At 45.8% G+C, this 21436-nt stretch overlaps 1 protein-coding gene across 3 annotated transcripts in view; it reads left to right on the top strand.

The window, feature by feature from the left end:
* raph1a (Ras association (RalGDS/AF-6) and pleckstrin homology domains 1a) overlaps positions 1-21436 on the top strand; it is a 78064-nt gene that overhangs the window by 44782 nt on the left and 11846 nt on the right. For 2 of the 3 annotated variants that reach the window (XM_080290735.1, XM_026143828.2), the window contains 10 exons: positions 2262-2390; positions 2481-2589; positions 2989-3128; positions 3217-3459; positions 4397-4552; positions 5384-5554; positions 11026-11100; positions 15142-15219; positions 18443-18517; positions 18610-18694. In XM_080290735.1, coding sequence (XP_080146861.1) covers positions 2262-2390; positions 2481-2589; positions 2989-3128; positions 3217-3459; positions 4397-4552; positions 5384-5554; positions 11026-11100; positions 15142-15219; positions 18443-18517; positions 18610-18694 — 1261 coding nt within the window. The remainder of the gene's footprint in view (positions 1-2261; positions 2391-2480; positions 2590-2988; positions 3129-3216; positions 3460-4396; positions 4553-5383; positions 5555-11025; positions 11101-15141; positions 15220-18442; positions 18518-18609; positions 18695-21436) is intronic. The other variant, XM_080290736.1, reaches the window with a different exon arrangement.

Here is a 21436-nt window from a genome sequence, read left to right as displayed (position 1 = left end):
AAGAATTTTAAATTTTGATTTGTCTGACCTCAGAGCAGTTTTCTGCTTTTCTCTGGTCCACCTTAAACGAGCATTGGTCCTGATAAAAGGATTTCTGGATCAGGCTCTTCTTTGTATGACAGACATTTGACCTCCACTCATGGATGGCACGATGACCTGTGTTCACAGATGTCTGGAAGTCTGAGCCCATGCAATGATTCTATGATTGAATCATGTTTTAATGCAGTGCTGCCAGAAGGACCAAAGATCATCCACATCCAATATGGAGTTTAGGCCTCGTGTCTTCCACACAAAGATTTTTTCAGATTCGCCGCACTGAGCATATTATGTAGTCGATGAAACCCAGTCGTGCTGCTGACGTGTGACCAGTTACAGTTACATACAAAATGGTAAATGGCCTGTATAGCGTCTTACTAGTCCCTATGGACCCCAAAGCGCTTTACACATCCAGTCATCCACCCATTCACACACACAGTCACACACTGGTGATGGCAGCTACATTGTAGCCACAGCCACCCTGGGGCGCACTGACAGAGGCGAGGCCGCCGGACACTGGCGCCACCGGGCCCTCTGACCACCACCAGTAGGCAACGGGTGAAGTGTCTTGCCCAAGGACACAACGACCGAGACTGTCTGAGCCGGGGCTCGAACCGGCAACCTTCCGATTACAAGACGAACTCCCAACTCTTGAGCCACGATCGAGACAAAGGTTCCTCCAGCTGATTTCAGCACCACTTACTTTCCGTCCTTATGCTTCATTCCAAACTTTTTTTGAGCCGACTTCAAAATCATCATATTTTCAATGAAATAATAAAACATGTCAGTTTGAACATTTCCGCTGTTGTTTTATGAAATAAATGTGGGTTTTTGAGAGCTGCAAATCATTTCTTTCTATGTCTCTTTTCATTTTACACAACTTTCCAGTTTTTCCTGCATTGGGTTGATATCACATCATGTAGCCAGACAGTCTTTGACGTTAGCGGGTCCACCATGAGATGCTAGGTTAGTTGTATTCATGGTCTGAGGGCTTTCCCATATTCTGTATATGCTGTGTTAATATGGGTGTCGTGAGTGTCAGTGCAAATAAAACAAGGTATGATTATTTTAATGTGTCATGATACCTTTCTAATATTGGTACTGTGTTTTTATGCTAGCTATCTTCTGACTATTAGCTTCTGACATAAATGCTCATGTGATACTTGTGTAACTCTGGCGAATAAAAGCAATTATTTCTTAGAATACTCTTCAAAGTTAAGCGATTCATTCAGCTAAACTGTTGTCAGCAGTATTTTTATTTACCAAAGAAATGAGCTTGTAGTTGGAATTAGCCTGATGACTAAATCGATGTTTGGTTGCAGGTCATGGTTTTACTTTGATAAACCGTTGGAGCATTGGTTTCATTACAATAAGATGTGTTTGCTGCTGGTTGTCAGCAAAGTATTTAACAGCTGCTGCGTGTCTCTGATCTGTTTCTCAGTATATTTAAATAACTCTGAGAGACGTTAATCAAAGCAACGCTCCCTCGCTCTCTGTCTGGGGACACAGACAGTTAATCTCTCTTAACCTTTCCCCGGTATTTTCATTTCTGGCTTCGGACTCTTTAGTTCTGTGGAAACAAACCGCTCCAACTCTTCCTGTGAATAAGACTCAAAGGGGTCGAGAAATTAAACAGTTCTCTTTAAGTAATTTATAGAAAATGTTGTTTTTGACCACAATGTCAAACATATCAAGATGGGCACAACAGAGACTGAAGGTCAAAGGACCAAACAGTGTAACAGCTGACTGCAGTTCTTACTGGCTCACACTCGTCTTATAGCCTCATCATTTAAACTTTAGTCCATTTACTGGTTATCTGTAAGAGGGTCACTAACCATCATTTGGGCTTATTAAAGGCGTGCTGGGGCAGGGATTATTTCCTGAGACATTTTAATAATTCCAATCTGAGAGATTATCAGACTACAAATATATTCTGAGCAGCTTCTAATGTGCATTTGAATTGTTGGAAAATCCCAAAGGAAACGATGAACGTCTCAGGGACGTCAGAGTCCATCCTGTCTACTGAATCCAGCTGGACTCTTTGAAGCCGGATTCCTGCTGCCCGTCGATTTATTACACGTTAACCACTTGCACTGAATTTGCAGCTTTCACACAACAAGCTTCAGACAGGGTTTAAGAAGGGTGTAGTACACACTATTGACCACCAGATGGAGCACAGAGATCACAGGTGCAGCATTAATGAGCATGACTCTTCTTATCCTCAGATGGATCAGTTGTCAGATGAGGAGGTGGAGGTCAGAGAGGAGGAGGAGGAGGAGGACAGTGACAAGGAGGACCAGGACCTGGATAAGATGTTTGGTGCCTGGCTGGGAGAGCTGGACAAGCTGACACAGGTACACAGAGCATGAACAGTCCGTGCTTATCTGTGTTAGAAATGCAGCTGCATGTAAACACTCTCCTTTCTGCTTCGCCTGCCAATCCAGAGCCTGGATGACGGTCGCTCAGAACGGCCACCTCAGGAGAAGCCTCCGCTCAGACAGGAGACCAACATAGCCAACTTCTCCTACAGATTCTCCATGTATAACATCAACGGTCAGACATTTTATTTTTATTCTCCCTGTTTTCCTTTTTCCCCCACAGGACGATGCAGCCCACACCTTACTGTTTCCTTAGCAATTAAATAACAACCAAGTCCTAATCAGACGTACACACATCATCAGCAAGTGTGCGTCTGTAAAACGTTTCAGCAGCTCGCTCCTCTGCATTTTAAAAGCATAATAAAAAAGTGCTTTTCTCTGTCGTATGTATTTGCCCTGATGTTTGGTGAAAGATAAACTCTGTCGGTACATTTCAGTTACCATAAAGCGTGTTGTCATTCTAGTCTATAATGAACGACCTTCTGCGTACAGGTCGCTGACCTTTGTCTGTTCTTGTTCAGCCATGCCTGCTTGCTCCTCTTTGTTCCTGCCTCACATCCTTCTGTCTCTGCAGAGGCCTTGAATCAGAGGGAGAATGTGGATCTGGATGCTCTCATGGCCGACCTCTGCTCCATCGAACAGGAACTCAGCACCGTCAACGCCAAACCAAACAGCTCTGGTAGCATGGCCCGTCTGGGCATAACCGATACCAAGGTACGCACAATCGTCCCTCTTGTCGCTGGCTGTACGTTTACCGACTGCGCCTCTTATGCTAACGCTTTCTTTTTTCTCGTCTCTCCAGGTTCGCCAGAAGCCCCCAGCTGGGCGCAGCAGCAGGCAGCAGCCAGCAGGGGGCAGCAGCGGTGCTGCCGGCAGTGGTAGTAACAGTGTTAGCGGTGGGGGTGGCAGCAGTGGGGCGAGCAGCAGCAGCAGCAGCACCAGGGCGTCACCGGCCGGCACCATCAGAGCTCCTGCTGGGCAGCAGGGGAGACCAGCCCTGGCTTCTAACTTCAGTCTGGATGACATCACAGCCCAGCTGGAGAAGGTAACAGTAAAAAGTACACATTTGATTTTATTACAAAGAAGTGTTGGGACTCAACTCAACCCTAACTTGATGCAGAGAGAGTGAGGGGAGGGCAGCTGGAGGCTGAGCCCTGTTTCTCTGAGCTGTGGTCACGTTCTTCTGTTTGTTCCTGTCATAGTCGTATCACAGACATCACAGTGCAACAGTTTAACACACAAACTTCACAGCACAGATAAAGACGTGTGCAGCCTGCGACAGATGTAAGGCTGGTCTCTGTGGACTGTGTCAGCTTCCTAACAACATTTGGATGCTCGTGGCTGATGTGATGGACAGCTGTAGCTGCAGGCTGATGCAGCTTGTACCCGAGCTGCCAGCTTGGTTGTCTCCACTGTCACCTCGGTCACCTCGAGCTCCAAAAAAATAACATGGCTGTGGACATGTTGATGCTTCAGAACCCACAGGTGGCGTCACAGTGACCACATCCATCTTTCATGTTCGCTGTGCTGCCATGAACGTCATCTTTGCCACTCCCTTCATTCCCGTGGCCTTTAAACAGCTCAGGGTTCAGGTTCCAACCAGCACTTGGACCAGTTAAGGATGTTAGCGCTGTTTCCTCTTTAGCGTGATAAGCCAGACGTGTGACTGACCAGCAAATAAAGGCCTTTCCTGCTTTTCTGGGGGGGGAGTCGGTCTCCAAATGCTTCCTAGTTAGTTCTTTGCGTGTGCAGATGTTAGGCCTGAACATAAGACAGTCCTGGATACACACCTGGATGCCCTGAGGATACAATAAGATGTGACACAGCCCTGATATTAGTGGGTAAAACTTTAAGGGCGGATTCATCGAGCACCACCTGCATCACCTGTCAGTGATGACACATCCGCAGCACCACCAAAGTGCTCCCTTCCTGCAGACGTACTCGGTCTGTCCTCTCATTTCTTCTGTTTGTGTCTCCTTCAGGCTTCGCTCAGTATGGACGAAGCTGCTCGTCAGACCTCCTCCCACTCTCTTAGCTCAGCCTCCTCCTTCGCATCCTCAGCCACGATGCGAAGGCCCGGATCCTCTCAGAGGCAGCATCGACGCACGGGATCGGTCGGCACGGTCAGCGAACACGAGGTGAGAGCAGAGCTTGTGCTTCATCACAACATCAGCGTTACAAAGGCAACAAAAGAAACGAGAAAGACAGAAGTAAAGCGGCAGCAGGAGGATGGAGTCAGCTCAGTGAACTGGTCATCGGTCTCAGATGTGAGCGCGATGGCTCTGCACTGTTCTGCAGGCTTTATAGGAGGAACTCGAGTCCCGTAGACTCGGTTTCTGTGTCCTGGCTGTGGTTACGTGGAGCCGTGTCATATAAAATAAAAGATATTTGTATGTTTAATGAAAGCAAAGCAACAGTTACACAGCGGTGCTGCTTACAGTGTCTGTCATCAAGAGTTCTGTTACACAGAGACTGTAGTTGGATGAACGCACGTTTCATGGGTACCTAAACCTTTTTTATAGCAGACACATTCTCGGGACGGCCTTCGTTCTTCTTTTCAGTGTTTTGAATTAGAAACCACTGTGACTCTCAGTATTTAAATAGCCCATCAAGTCATTTACTTGTAGACTGATCTTTAGAGACGTTGATTCGTTTGCAGTGACCACAGTCTGTTTGAAATGCTCGCCATGGTTACTTGCAGGCTGGACTGGGTCTACCTCACACTGCAAAGCATGAGTAAACATAAGTGCTGACTTGTGCTCAGGGTTAGTGTTTAAAGACACTCTGAGACGAGCAGCTAGCAGCTTGTTAGTAGTTAAACAGCAAACTGCTGTCTGAGCACATCATCTCAGCGTTTTAAGCTCATTAGCGTATTATCTCTACGGGCTTGTCCAGCGTTTGTGTCCAGCTGGTCTGACGATGACAGGGCCTCTCTGCTCCTTCTTATGTCTTCTGGTTTGCCACTTTAGGCACGCTCGATTGTCCACTCGTCACGCTCCTCCATCACCTCAGCATCCGGAGTTTCCGTTAACTCGGCTTCTTCCATGGACTCGCTGGACAGCGTTCTGTGCGCTGACCCAGACGGCCAGCAAGTGACGCCCCCAGCAGAAGGAGCCGGTCGAGGTCATCCCAACACAGAGGTACACGGCTCTCTGTTTGTACGGTCCTGTGCTGCTGTAGCCGAACATAAGATACCTTACTGTAGATAATGTGATGACCAGTAAACTCACAAACAAGGAGGTCCTTTGGTTGGTTACAGGTTAAAAGTACAGATATTCACTGCCTGGCATTACACCTGCACATCACACAGTAACTGCATTTACACGACACACACACACAATTAAAGAACATGCGGAGCGCTCAGGAAATCCAAACACAGCTAAGTTCTGTTCATTTAGTTTGCTCCTGCAGTTTTAGTGGCTTGAGGGTGAAAATACGCTCATAACGAATCATATGCACGATATTATTAATGGATGCATACATCACTCTAGTGTTGCAGCTGGAGATGAGTGTAAAACGTGTACACTGCAGTTTCAGAAGACTTCCAACAGCATGGACGTTTCCACAGACTGTATGTAAAAGATGGACATTATGACAATAACACCAATAGCCTTAAACATGGATTCTAGCAGCCCAGCAGGAGGCAGCATAAATGCAGTTGTCCTTACTTCATGTGTGACTTGGGTCAACAGTTCCAGGTGAGGTTACTGGTTTAAGGCCTCCTTATTGTTACTGCAGCCTCGTGTCTGTTCAGTAAACTCAGACTGACGATAAATGGATCAGAGACTGTTGTGTAGCTGTCAGTCTGATTCATGTTCTCCTTAAAGACAAAGAAAGCTGAAGCCCTGACAGCCACACAGTGTGGAAGTGTACACTATACAGCAGTGTGGGTGAGCACTGGGTGAACCCACACTGAAAATGATCATTGGCAGCTGCCGATGGTTCAGATGGGACAGGAGGCTGTGGTTCATGCTGCCTGCCAAAGTTTGACGACAGAGACGGTGCTCTCAGTGAAAAGGAGCCTTTAACCCCCAACGACCAACCAGCCGTCTTTTTCCATGAGACTCAAAGTGTTTGGGACCAACGATGCAACGTCACCCTGTCTCCTCTCCAACAACACAACCTTGTCGGCTGTTTGTTACTGGTGTGTGTCGGGTTATGCTTTGTGCTGCTTCAGGCTTCGTCCTCGCCTCTTTTATAATCCACACTGCTCCAACAGAAAAGCTTCAGTGACGCGCACATGCCACCACAAATAACAGCTTCTTCTTCTTCCTTGCTGAGGAAGTTGAACCTCCAACCTTGTTAGTGCTGTCACCTTGTTTAACAAAAACCAAACACACCCTGTTACTGTGAGGAAACGGGGCTACTGCTCCAGTTTGTCTGAGAGAGCAGAGAAGAAACAATATTAGAATAATGGAAGAAGCAAGAGTGCGTCAGCATGTGAGAGTAAGACATGTTAGCAACACAAACATCCAAATACTGAGAGGGCTGAGGAAGAAAGACACACAGAGGAGGAAGAGGAGAAGTGCTGTACTGTGTTTGCCGGAGCATTTCTCCCACAAGCTCATTAGAAAGTGGGACTCGTGCAGTCTAATCCCTGAGGCTCTCACTCTGACCGTGGGCAGCAGAAATAACCCCGTCGCTGGACTCAGTAAATTGAACTTTCTAGTTATGGCTGCTCTCGCGTGGACGCACAAAGGTTAGTCAGACATGAGCTCTGAGTTAGTGGGAGCCTGACTGTGGTTCAGTTCAGGACACGCCTGCCTGTTTTCTTTCACCACACAGCAGAAATATATTGATGTTGAATGTTTGAAAGTCCGATCGTAGAAACACAGTTAAGTCAGTATTTGGGCAGTGACACATCATCAGCTTTGATAGAAAACAGTGACCCTGTGATTGAAGCACACGAGCTGCAGGAATCGAACTTAAGCATGAATATAAGGCATGTTTCAATACTTGGATGAAATCCTTCAGTCTTTGTCTGGAACTCGTGAAAACAGTCACGTTGTGTTTCATCACGCTAACAGCAGCAGCTTTAAATGCTAACGTGTTTCAGTGCAGAAGATTTATATGTGGTGAAATTAAAAGCATCATTTTAACTAAGTGCATGACGTCACGTTACTTTAGATAAAACAATCAACTGTCAGCGTTTACATGCTAGCAAGTCTACAGTGTAACGCATGGAGTTGTACTGAGACGCTAACAGTGTTGTAACTGGTGTGTATGACTACACAATCAGACACCTTTGGGTTCACCACGCACTCTGGTTAGATTACGCTGACTTAGTAGTTGTGATTATTATTAGTCTGTTATCGTCTTGTAAACACACTGAGCTGCTCTAACGGCACCAACAGTGTCATAATTCCTGAGAGCTGTCCATTCAGAATATTTAACATCCCAGTCATGTTTCCAGCCTCGCCTTCTACATGTGACAGGACACGCCTGATCTGCTTGTTTCTGGGTAGCAGCTCTTTTTGTCACACACGCTGTGGACGGGTCAGTTATGTGTGTCTGACCTAAATATTATTTTTAATCTGCGGCTGTCACGACAGACCTAATGCTTTCTATAAAATAGTTTCTAGAGATTGAAGCAAATGTGCAGTGATCAGATTATAAAGATGAGAAGAGAGAGGATGGGTTCGCATCATTTTAACATGACCCCAAAATAGCAGGTCAAAGAACCTGTGTCATTGTTGAAAGTGCCTCCTGGTGTGTGTTTGGTCAAAGAGTTCACACTCGGTGCAGTGGCTCTGCTCATGGACAGGAAGTCTCACCACGCCACAGACGTGTCTGCGGTTTCTTTCTTAGCTTTGCCTTTAAATTCGAGTAAAACTGTACATTTAGTGACTCAGTCGTAAACACTGTTTTACTGCACGGCTGCTGCGACTCACTGTACTCGTTTCTGTTTACATGATTTAGCCTTGATGTCACGTTTCCCACATTATTACCCAAACTGCAAACTAAACAGTTTGTCCTTGAATCCATTCAGCATGTTTGGCACCATTTTCCTCTCCTTGATGGAAAACTGCAACCAAAGCAACAGTCTCATTGTGCTCCTGTCTTTATTGTGGTCTTTAGAGAATATGTGCTGACATTTGCAGACACATAAAACCTGAAAGTCTCCACTGTGACACCGATTGCCTGACACTAAGTGCTCTTTGCCATCACCGTCGTGGTGCTGTGACACCACAGCGTGTCCATGTAAGAATACCCTGCTACATGCTCCATGTTCAATAAGAGACACACTGGTTTGTATTAGCTAGTGTTGGAGCCCATTACTGGACGTCTGTGGGACTGCTGCTTGTGTTGCCTCCTGCTGACTCTGAGAGAATGCAGGTTTGATGTCATGCTTTCAAATCCAGAAATGACGACACAGACCTTTTACAGAGAGCCACAAAAATCAGCCCAAAGTCCTGAATTAACTGGTGTCTTTGCACTTGTAGTTTCCTGAGCTTTGTGGTCATGTGACTGTTTTGTAGTTTATTTTAAAAGCCCTCAAACTTCACCCAGGGTCCGTCCCACATGATGACATGATTTGTTAGTAGAGTCGGCTCAGTCTGGTCTCTGCAGACAGTTTCTACATACTGCTGCTGCTGAGCTGTACAGGGAGTGCAGAATTATTAGGCAAGTTGTATTTTTGAGGAACAATTTTATTATTGAACAACAACCATGTTCTCAATGAACCCAAAAAACTCATTAATATCAAAGCTGAATGTTTTTGGAAGTAGTTTTTAGTTTGTTTTTAGTTTGAGCTATTTTAGGGGGATATCTGTGTGTGCAGGTGACTATTACTGTGCATAATTATTAGGCAACTTAACAAAAAACAAATATATACCCATTTCAATGATTTATTTTTACCAGTGAAACCAATATAACATCTCCACATTCACAAATATACATTTCTGACATTCAAAAACAAATCAGCGACCAGTATAGCCACCTTTCTTTGCAAGGACACTCAAAAGCCTGCCATCCATGGATTCTGTCAGTGTTTTGATCTGTTCACCATCAACATTGCGTGCAGCAGCAACCACAGCCTCCCAGACACTGTTCAGAGAGGTGTACTGTTTTCCCTCCTTGTAAATCTCACATTTGATGATGGACCACAGGTTCTCAATGGGGTTCAGATCAGGTGAACAAGGAGGCCATGTCATTAGTTTTTCTTCTTTTATACCCTTTCTTGCAGCCACGCTGTGGAGTACTTGGACGCGTGTGATGGAGCATTGTCCTGCATGAAAATCATGTTTTTCTTGAAGGATGCAGACTTCTTCCTGTACCACTGCTTGAAGAAGGTGTCTTCCAGAAACTGGCAGTAGGACTGGGAGTTGAGCTTGACTCCATCCTCAACCCGAAAAGGCCCCACAAGCTCATCTTTGATGATACCAGCCCAAACCAGTACTCCACCTCCACCTTGCTGGCGTCTGAGTCGGACTGGAGCTCTCTGCCCTTTACCAATCCAGCCACGGGCCCATCCATCTGGCCCATCAAGACTCACTCTCATTTCATCAGTCCATAAAACCTTAGAAAAACCAGTCTTGAGATATTTCTTGGCCCAGTCTTGACGTTTCAGCTTGTGTGTCTTGTTCAGTGGTGGTCGTCTTTCAGCCTTTCTTACCTTGGCCATGTCTCTGAGTATTGCACACCTTGTGCTTTTGGGCACTCCAGTGATGTTGCAGCTCTGAAATATGGCCAAACTGGTGGCAAGTGGCATCTTGGCAGCTGCACGCTTGACTTTTCTCAGTTCATGGGCAGTTATTTTGCGCCTTGGTTTTTCCACACGCTTCTTGCGACCCTGTTGACTATTTTGAATGAAACGCTTGATTGTTCGATGATCACGCTTCAGAAGCTTTGCAATTTTGAGACTGCTGCATCCCTCTGCAAGATATCTCACTATTTTTGACTTTTCTGAGCCTGTCAAGTCCTTCTTTTGACCCATTTTGCCAAAGGAAAGGACGTTGCCTAATAATTATGCACACCTGATATAGGGTGTTGATGTCATTAGACCACACCCCTTCTCATTACAGAGATGCACATCACCTAATATGCTTAATTGGTAGTAGGCTTTCGAGCCTATACAGCTTGGAGTAAGACAACATGCATGAAGAGGATGATGTGGACAAAATACTCATTTGCCTAATAATTCTGCACTCCCTGTATAAGTAAACTGAACTGAACTTGTGAGTGCAGGTGTCCGTGGGCAGTGTGGGTTGTTTTTATGAAAACAAGTTTTTGCATATGACTGTCACATGATATGTGTCTTAATCTCTTGATATCTGCAGTAACCTTGTATTTGTGCTACATGCTACAAAAACACTTTAAGATGAAGAAAGTTAAAGGCGTAACCTTTGAAGCTTTTTGAACTTATAGGCGAATCGGGGAAAACTGCATATAAACAGGTTGTAGTCAGGGCTAACCTCACATGGGTCACTGGGATGTAATATCCTTCCATTAAGAGCTGATCATTGCTTTAATGTGTTTGCTGTGTGTGCAGTTCTCCTCCACAGGTTTCCCTCTCTGATCTCTGCCTGACCATTGAGCTTTCTGCTAAACTACCACGTTCAACCAATCAGCAGCAGATCGATTCACCGGCACTCTCTCTTTCTTTTTCAAGCACTCGTATTTGGACAGGGAAACCTCGCTGATTTTGAGAAACATAGCGGGAAAACCTTCTCACCTACTGACCAAGGTGACACCCCACATACTTCTGCACACTGCCCCTCTGCCCTCATGCGTCAGCATCCATCCTCTCCTCCACCTTCTTCTACATAAGTCAAATAAACATGCATGTGCACGATAAAACAAGAGTTTTGGCGATGTGCTTGTTAACTCTGTTCACCTCGCTCTTTGCCTTCCTTTTCTAACTCTGTGCTTGAGCCTTGTTTTGCACAGCTTTGTGGATGCTGCCCGTTGCTGTTCTGATGTTGCTGTGTGTGCGTCTCACTCAGCACCTGCTCGGTTTGTGTTTGTCACAGTGATGCAAAAGCTGGTTTGCCTTCAGTCGTACCTGCAGCCAAGTGCAGAGACACTTTTGAATTAAGGTTTGCTTCATGTATGAGTGAAGGCAAATGCTGCTTCACTGGACGTGTGCTACGTGTGACATATGTGCGTTTCACTGGTGTACCAAGTCTTTGAAGGTGAAGACCACACAGGACAAAGTTGTCATAAACTCAGTATGTACCTGCTAATATGTCATTATTTCTGTGTGCATGTTGAGTTATGAAACCTCGCCTGATGTGAAACATCCACTAAAAACCAGTGAGCGTGTCGCTGGAGCACACCCCACCTGTGTGCTTTTCTGTTTGCCCTGTTTGCCTGTAACTGTAAAATCTTGGGGATTGTGAGGATGTAGGATTACTTCTGATAATGAGACCAAGCACAGGTAAGCAGGTGTGACAGCCAACTCTTCTGTGTCTGCTTTTACAAGCTCCAACCAGCTCAGCCGGTGTTGGACGCTGCATTCCAGTAAAAAACACTAAATGTGTGTGATAATATTTCATATTTCATATTGTGGCATAGCTCGGGCTGAATGTGTGAGCGCTCTCCTGGACAGTTTAGGTTAGCTGCTGTTAGCAGAAACCACGGTCCACAGGCGGTCTCTGTGCTAACGAGCGTTTGCAGCCAGCAGCAGTAACAGAGACTGGTGCTGGTATTGATAATGGGACCAGCTACCCGCTATATAGAATAGTTACTGGGATCAGCATCCCGGCTGCTGGTGGAGATCAGGCGTTCCCGGTTTATTTTCAATAATTTTTTTATTCTTTTTTAAACTCGTTTTTCTTCTTATGTTATTTTTTACCAACATTTTCACGTCTTATGTGTTTTACTGTTTATTTTGAACTTGCACTAACTGCAGTGGGAGTTGTATTAACACTGAACGTGGACGTCCGTGGACGGGAGCGTGGCAATCGTAGCTGTCGGAGAATCTGTGGTTCTTAAGCTGCAGGTTGTATTTGTGTGTATTAGGAAGGCCAGCTTAAATACCAAGCAAGTAAGGAGGCTTTATCCTGATTGGATCGGCAATGACAGGATTTCATTGGAAGAAAAAGCAACTGTGGCACTTTGATTGGATGTTACAGGAACGTGCCAAATTTGCAGGGGTAATCTCCTTTGGAGGACAGAGGGGTGATTCCCTTCCTAGGAGCATCAAACGTAGACACGTGCACACAACGCAGCCAGCTGCCCGCAAAAACTCCAATTTGAGGAAAAAGGAATATCATCCTAGAAATCGACTGCATCAAACAGCGTTTAAAGCTGGACGTTTACATAGTGCTGAATGATCAAATTATACTTGAAGAACTTTCTAATGATGCAGTATCTCATTGCATAGTATTTGTACTGTTCCTGGCTCTTGTGTCTAAGAATTCAGTGAATATACTGGAACAAATGTTTTACCAGTGTTCTCACACCGCTGTGGGTCAGACCGTCTCGCTGCTGCCTCGCTGCTGCCTCGCTGCTGCCTCGCTGCACTATTCCTGACTCTGATTCACACAACATGCTCGAGCTGTCTCTGGGAAGATGGAAACAGTCCGTGTTTTCTTTTCATCTGTGTCCCAGATTAGAGGACGCATAACGGCCCCGACCATCCAGGCAGATTATGAGCTTCTGGGCCAGTCTAATTCCTGCAGCAGTGATTGCACTGCGGGCGTAATTATCTGCAGTCATTAGACTGTGTGTGTGTGTGTGTGTGTGTGTGTGTGTGTGTGTGTGGATGCAGCAGGTCTGCATACTGTTTTTGTGTCAGTGTTACACTGCCTCAGCAATAAGTCCACACACTGCTGGCCCAGTTGTGCAGTTCATCTGTGCGCTGTGTTTTGAGCTGCAGCACTGAGGGGACTCATCCTAGAAAACTTCAAAGGCAGAAGATCTCTCCCTGAGCACAAGCTCATTTTAGCTGCTTCATAATGTAGGCCAGCTGAATATGTGTGAGACAGAGAGACGATGATTATGCTGCAAGATGGAAAACACAGTGATGTCAGAGGTCGGCGTGTTCAAGTATTCAAAAATGAAGCTTTGTTAGCTCTCTGGGCTTTCTTTGGGCATTAGCTGTGGTTTGTCTGACTTTCAGTCAAGCCATGCATCAGACCGTTAGAGCCACTTGACCCTCTCTGAGTTAATCAAGCATCAAAACGGCCCCAACTGAAAGGATGAAAGAACCAGTTTTAAATATGTCCAGAGACACTTTGTTACTAACAGCCCATCACAGAAACCCACCATTTGTTTCACTGGCTTTAGTCACGTCCTGCCAAAGGTTTGACAGGAGCCCTAAAACTGATCCACCAGCAGTGAAGACATGGCCTCAGTGGAACGGCTGTCAGGCCGTATCGGTTCAGTCTGTGCACATTTGGTTTCATTTGTTTCTTGGCAAAAGATAAAGAAATGAGGGGTGGCTCAAAACTTTTGCACAGTGCTGTACCTCTGAATGATTGTCTGCTTCCATATATGTTTGTCACGACAGTTAACTGTGGAACCAAGTGGAATAATTAAGGCCAGTCAAGTATGGGCACTGGATTATGAAGCTCTTTATGAGCTTAGGCTGTTCGCTTCAGTGCTGCTTGGAGAATTGTGTGCGTGTGCGCGCGCATGTGTGTGCACATCCTTCGGTGTGTTTTGGGGGTGGGGGAGGGGAATGAGGGAAAGTGGCTGCTAATCTCCTCCTCCTCACCACATGGCTCCTGTTTTCATGCAGCCTGACTGACAGCAGAGCGCCTCCATACTCAGACCCCTTAAAACTGGATCCAACTCAAAGAGAATGTGAGCGGTAGAGAGGTGAGGTGAGGACAGCAGCAGGAGAAAAGTGAAGGAGGAGATGACTGTGTTGGGCAGAGCACAGCAGGAGTGTGAGTCTGTGAGGAGGGGGCATGAGAGCCTGAGATAAAGAGATCAGTGCTCTTCCATGTAAGCTTGCACAGCAGCAATGCCCCTCCCCCCAGCTGGGTGCATCTCTCCCTCCGTCTCCTCCTCTCATTCCCTCTGTCTCGCTTGGCCGGGGAGGATGTGACAGGACAGGGTAGCATCTTTCACTCTGGGATTGACTCAGTAAGTCTGATAGCTCGTTGATACAGGAGGCTGTTAGTCTGCAGATCAGCTGATGGTTGCATCAGCATGAGCGTACGCGGTCAGTCTGTTTGATTCCAGGTCTTGTGCCTGAAGCTGCTCCGATCCACCGTCTTCCTCCTCCACTCCTTCCTCTTCCTTGTTTTGACGTGATAAAGCGGCGTCTGTCCAGGCTGAAGTAGCGGCGTGCGCTCAGTTTGGATAATCCAACAGCCGTGCATTAATCCAGTCTCATTTTCCTGTGCTGTCCAATAACGCGCTGATGACGATGATTAAAATGAAGAGACGCAGGAGGAGAGGCACGCCTGCCAGCCAAACTCTTCCCGTGGTTCCTCGTAGTTTGGGCTCCTGAACAGCAGTTCTCTGCGGTGGCGCTAACCTGTTCGGCCTTTCTACATCAGCGCATCCGAAGCCTGGTGAGACGGGAAGCTGGCACACAGCCAGCTGGGAATGCATCGATCCTACCCAAACATTAAACGCCAGCATTTCCTGGAGTTGGACTTCTCTTTAATTAAACCTCGCAAATATTATTTGACATCAAGCAGACACAGAAGTGTTGGCTGTTTGAGGGAAACAAACGATGAACTCATGTTGGAGGAGTCAGGTAGGTGACGGGCTCGATGCTGAGTGACTGCTGGTTTGCACTGACTGACCGGTGTGTGTGTGTCTGTAGGAGGAGCAGGCTGCCAAACTGAAGGCAGAGAACATCCGACTGGCCCTCGAGAAGATCAAGGAGGCCCAGGTGAAGAAGGTGAGCCACGCATTTGTTGTCTGGTAGCTGCGTCTGCGGCACGTGCTCGCCGCACTTCATTTTCTGGGTCAAGTCAGTGTTACTCCACACTGAAAGCTCTGGTCAGTAACAGCTGGGGTCAACATGCACATCAAACACACACTGAGCACTCTACATAATGACCGCTGCAAGTTAAGTTCCAATCCCAGAGAGAGAGAGGAGGGATTACCAACCTGGATTTACCCCACACACACACACACACACACACACACACACACACACACACACACACACACACACCCAGCTACCTGTGTGTGTGTGTGTGTGTGTGTGTGTGTGTGTGTGTGTGTGTGTGTGTGTGTGTGTGTGTGTGTTGAATCATCTGTATGTTGATCCTGCACAAAGCTCCAGAAAAGTGATCTTTCAGCACCATGTCTGCAAAAGCCCCATTAGAGAAAGAGGCAGATGTATGAACAGCTGTGTGCACAAAGCCCATAAAATCACACTCAACCCATCGCTCACGTTTTTTAATAATACAAGAATGAACACTTACTGGCTGCATAGAACTGGCTCTATACGAAAGTGTGATATAAGGTGGCTTTTGAGATGAGGTTGTTAAAAATGTAATCATGTATGTGGCGGCGCGGACCCACCACAGAGACCAGATCACGTTTCTGCTTTGGAAACTGTCAGAATTACAGTGAAATCTTTACTTTGACTCAAACGCACTGCTATCACTGGTGATTGGTGGTGATTAACACAAAGAGAACCAATCACAACAGGCCGTAATTCAACCTGACAGCAGCCTGTCTGGACTTTACCAAAGCCTGCAGGAGCTGTGCTCACCCCAGCTTCTGCCAATATGAATGTCAGAATCTACGTGCAAGCTTTCTTACTGAAAACAGTGTATTCAGATGTTTTCTAACATTTGAATTCAGTTCATGATGCACTGATTTCGGTTCTCTGACATCACTGCGTAGATCAGGGGTGGGCAACTCCAGGCCTCGAGGGCCGGTGTCCCTGCAGGTTTTAGATGTGTCCTTTAACCAATACAGCTGATTTAAATGGCTAAATTAGCTCCTCGACATGTCCTGAAGTTCTCCAGAGGCCTGGGGCCCGTTCTTCGTACGTCGCTCACTACATCCAAGATCAAATGACACATCCAAGACCAAACCATCGCGCTAACCGTGAGCTCGCTAATCCGGTTCCCCGAACACACCTGCTGTTGACGATTAGTACAGCTGGCTGAAGTAATGTGAGATCACTGGGTGTCGTAAAAGGGGCTACGCATCGATAGCAGAAACAGTGATTGGCAACCCTCTGATTGGTCGGCGAAAATGTCGAAGGAGTGCGCTCGGTATTTTTCGGCAGCAGAGCAAGAACCCTTGAGTGAGGGATTTCAGGAGTTTCAGAGTTTAATCAGAACCCAAGGGAACACTGCAAAGGCTGCAAAAGCAAGGAGAGAGGGCTGGCAGAAAGTTGCTGACAAATTAAACTCGTAAGTAATTTAATAATAACAATAATAATGGAGTGGATTTATATAGCGCTTTTCAAGGCACCCAAAGCGCTTTACGATACCACTATTCATTCACTCCCACATTCACACACTGGTGGAGGCAGCTACGGTTGTAGCCACAGCTGCCCTGGGGCAGACTGACAGAAGCGAGGCTGCCATATCGCGCCATCTGGCCAACACCAGTAGGCGGTAGGGTAGATTTATTATATTATATTATATTACATTATATTATATTATGTTACATTATATCCTCTTTCACATTAGAGCCACGACAGGACCCACTAGAACATGGGAACAAGTAAAAGTGAAATATAAGAATATTCTACAGAATGGTAATATTTATCACTTATATTGCTTTTAGTCTCTTGGAAAGAGACCCTGAAATAATCTGTTGGTTTGTTCATAACAGCAACCAAGAAAAGGGCAGAGCAAAAAAAGACAGGTGGTGGTCCTGCACCCCCTCGTCAACAAGTTGGTTAAGTAAATAATACCCTCACGGGAAAATCGATATCTCTCTATGAGCACACTGTCGCGCTGAGCTAAAGGATCCTGTCTATCCCGCAATATACGCTGAATTCTGAGGACTCTCCTTATCAATCTTGCACCTTCCACAATGGGTGGCTCGCGTAAACGGACAGGACATGGCTGCGACAGACTTCCCAAATCCACCTTCGCTTTTATAGCCGTGGTCTCTCATCTTGATTACACGAAGTAATTTACAATTACTACTCTGAAATATGAATCATATACATGTAATAGAATGTTAATAGTACATTTCCCTTTTTTAGGGAATGACCTGTATGTATCTGTGTGACATCAATAAAAGGATCAAGTGCTGCATTATCTTTAGTTACATTGATGTTATTTATTTATGGTGAAACAGTGGTAAAATATCGCTGTTGCTTTCGTATAAATGAAGCGGGCATACCTGCGTGGCCGCGATCTAATCCTGTTTACATAAAGTAAACCTGCTCCCCAGCAGGTTTACGCTTACGGCTCTGTTGCTATGACGATGAGCTTCGGGGAACCGAACGATCCAAGATCACGCGAAATCGTCAACAATCTAATCCAGCTAACCTACTTAGCGAGGTACGAAGAACGGGCCCCTGGTAACGAACTAATCATGTGATTCAGGTGTGTTGACCCAGGGTGAGATCTAAAACCTGCAGGACACCGGCCCTCGAGGCCTGGAGTTGCCCACCCCTGGCGTAGATGATGGTAAACCTGAAGAGTCTAGAAAGTTTGCACTGTTTCGCAGCATACAGAATGACATACACCGTGCTAGGAGATGGGAGAAATATTCATATAGCAACATATTTTATCATTTTCAAAAAAAAGGAACAAGCCTATACTAATGCTAACCAATAAATGAACGAGTACTGTAAATATAAAGTAATCACGTTTGTAACTTTCTGGAGTCATTTCAAGAAAGGCTTCAATAAAACGAGTGTAGCTAAGCGCTGGTTTCAGTGTCCGAGATTTAATTAAAAACAAACAATAAATTGTGAAAACAAGAAGCTGAAAACAACGATACTATTAGCTTATATAAAACATTGTGTTAGCCATTCCTCAACCCATAAAAAGCTAACATTAGCCAGTGCGCTAGCCTAAAAAGAAAACGTTAGTTGCTAGCAACATTAGCCTGACTAAGGTTAGCTTACGAGATGTTAGCAGCTCACATTTAGCCGTGTTACGTACTCTGCTCTCTCCTCCTGGTCCTGCTCACAGCTGGTGATTCGTGTTCATCTGTCAGACGAGAGCTCAAAGACCATGATGGTGGACGAACGGCAAACGGTCAGACAGGTACGGCTCCTGCTGGTGTAGTCATGCAGTTAGTTTAAAAAGCAGTAGAGTATGAGCACAGCGCTAATCTCACAGTTGGTCCCTGTCTTTAGGTTCTGGACAGTTTGCTGGAGAAATCTCACTGTGGCTACAGTGCGGACTGGTCACTGGTGGAAACCATCAGCGAGTTGCAGATGGGTGAGTGCACGTGCACACAGAGGCTCTTCTGTCTGCTCATGACGTCATGTGTACTCCTGTTTCCTGAAAGCAAACACAGGGAGAGAAGTTACTAAAAAATTATATAATATGTTGGGTTTTTTAATGTGCAGCTCTGCTAAAAGTTCGTGTTGAGGGTCCCTGATGTGTACAAACTAATGCAAACCCTTCACACAGCACACACAGAGGTTTCCACCACAAACGCGTTCCAGTTCAGTCCTCCAAAATCCCAAATACACGTCCGTCTGACAAGTGGGCCAGAAATGGGAAGGGAAAGAGGAGCATAAAAATAAACACACACTCAGCAGCATATTAAACATATCAGGTCCCCATAAGGAGAATCCTGTGCTAACGGCTGTCTAAATGACTCAGGTAAAGTTTGTAGCATGCTGCTTGTTGTTTTTGTCTGCTTCCACTTGTCTTTGCACTAGGATGATGTCGGAGTAAATGTGCAGTCATATTCGTTGTGTTCCCACTAGTGCTGTCAGCCTTAATCTGAAATGACGTTAACGCCACAACACGGCGAATCTCCGTTAACGAGCTACCGCAGATCGCCCCGTGCGTGGGGGACGGCGTCAACACGTTAACGAGCTAACTGCGCTAACACACAGTTACGCACATCCACAGTATGTCGGATGTGCCATTGCGTGGCACATCCGACATACTGTTTTACTTTAGTCCATGACGCGCTTACCTTCAGGGTCATTCGTCACATGAAAACCAAAATAGTTCCAAACGCCAGATCTGAATGAGGGTGGGGGAGGTTCAATTTGCCATGTTGCAACGAGAGCTTAACTTCTGTCTCGCTAGCTTGCCCTGCGCTCAGTGAATCTGCGTTCGACTACTCCGCCTAGGCTGCACTGTCGAGCGCAGATCCACTGAGCGCTCAACACAGACAGCATCGTCAGAAGGAAAGTTGATAAAATAAATTACAAATTTTGTATTGTTCAATACATATGCGTACCGAACCCAAAGCACTGTATCGAACGGTTCAATATCCATACGAGTATCGTTGCACCCCTAATATACATATATACATATATATCTATATATCTCACAGATGGAAAATGCAGTATGAAAGTACAGCTGGTGGCTGCAGTGGACACTTAGATGACCTCATCCCTAAACACCAGCTGTTGTGATCCACAATCAGAGCCTGAGTCATACTTTTTTAAACTGTTCCCATATTTACACATGGACACTACGTGACGTGTCTTCTTTTTGACGTCCCACGCTGCTGCACCTACTTCCAGTCATACAGTCTTTGTCTCCAAAAGTTGGTTCTGTTCATCTGGACGTAGCGTTTTGTGGGAGAAACGTTTCGTCATCATCAGGTGACGTCTTCAGTCTCAGCTGACTGCAGGTTTCAATCTTATAAACAGGACATTTGCACAATGACTGAAACCAGCCCACTGAAGGAACAATGGGCTGGGAGGTCAGTTCCTTAATCTTAATTATGCAAATTCTCACGACCATTGATCAAAACCCGCTGATCAAAGACCATTGATCAATGGCCATGAGTCCCATTCACAGAGAGTTGGGGAATGGCTGCAATCATACAGTCTTTGGGAAAACATGTTGCAGGTGAAATTCTAGGCTCAGGCACTTATTTTGGGACAAAAATATGGAGCGTTAAATCCGTGTTTTGATCAGATATGGCTGATGAGCAGTGGTTGACAGATATTACTGTTCGGTCCCCCGTCACTGTCACATCTGGTTTAGCATCACTGTAGCTCCGTGTTCAATGTGAGCTCTTAGAAACTGAACCTGGTTTTATGGGTCATCAATCAACAAGAGGATTCTTTTTAAAATGCTCTTACCTGTTGTTAGATGAGTGTAACGTGTTCGTGTTCACCGTGTGAAGCAGACTGGGATTTGTGATCTGGTGCTACCAGACTTTAACCAAACGAGTGAAGCTCAGTTCTGCTGTTTAGCTTAGATTTGTAATTGTGTTCAGTGATGTTTCGCCATCAGTGACAGCACAGATATTCAGCTGCAAACACACACACTTCCTTTGGGGGTTGAACTGCGTGTATGTAGCACACACTGTACTACAAGCTTCCACTCAGTTTAACACACACACACACACACACACACAGCCTGTTTGTAGGTCCAGTGCAGTGATGCGTGTGATCTAACCTACATCTTCAGGGCTTCTGCTGAATTGCGGTCAGCAGTGTTATGAAAGAGAGCGGGACGTCAAAGTGTGTTTGATCACATCCAGCTGAATCTAAAGCTTCCTCGTTTACACAAATCCACACGTCTCTCAAAGCTCTGCTTACAAACACAATCTGGGGTTAGATTTAAATCCAGCTGTACTAATTAATCAAGTAAGTGATGCTTTCCACGTCTATTTCCACCCACCACCCCCCTCACATTCCCACACCGCCACCAGCACCCTGCTGGGCACCCTTTAGCAATAAATTGACTTCCTGTTTCAGACCTGAAGCTGATGTCGCTGTGCACAGCAGGAATGATCTAATGAGGATTCTTCTGCTGATTGAAGGAAAGCTGACGTGTATCAACAAACACGCCTCTTTAATCACATGTTAGTATTCATAAACTGGTCAAAAAACTCCCATCAAAACATTTTTGGGTTGTTATTGTAGGAAAATTAAAGTCTCCTGTTTTGAGATTTTAAACGTGGACGTACGGAAAGCTGAAACGTGTCAGGGCGGCGGGGACATTTCCAGATCTTTAGCTCGTGTGAAACACTTTGTGCTT

Source organism: Astatotilapia calliptera, chromosome 16 (assembly GCF_964374335.1).
Source record: "Astatotilapia calliptera chromosome 16, fAstCal68.1, whole genome shotgun sequence".
Taxonomy (NCBI): domain Eukaryota; kingdom Metazoa; phylum Chordata; class Actinopteri; order Cichliformes; family Cichlidae; genus Astatotilapia; species Astatotilapia calliptera.
The sequence above is the reverse complement of the archived record's forward strand: the minus strand, read 5'-3'. Positions and strand labels throughout refer to the sequence as shown.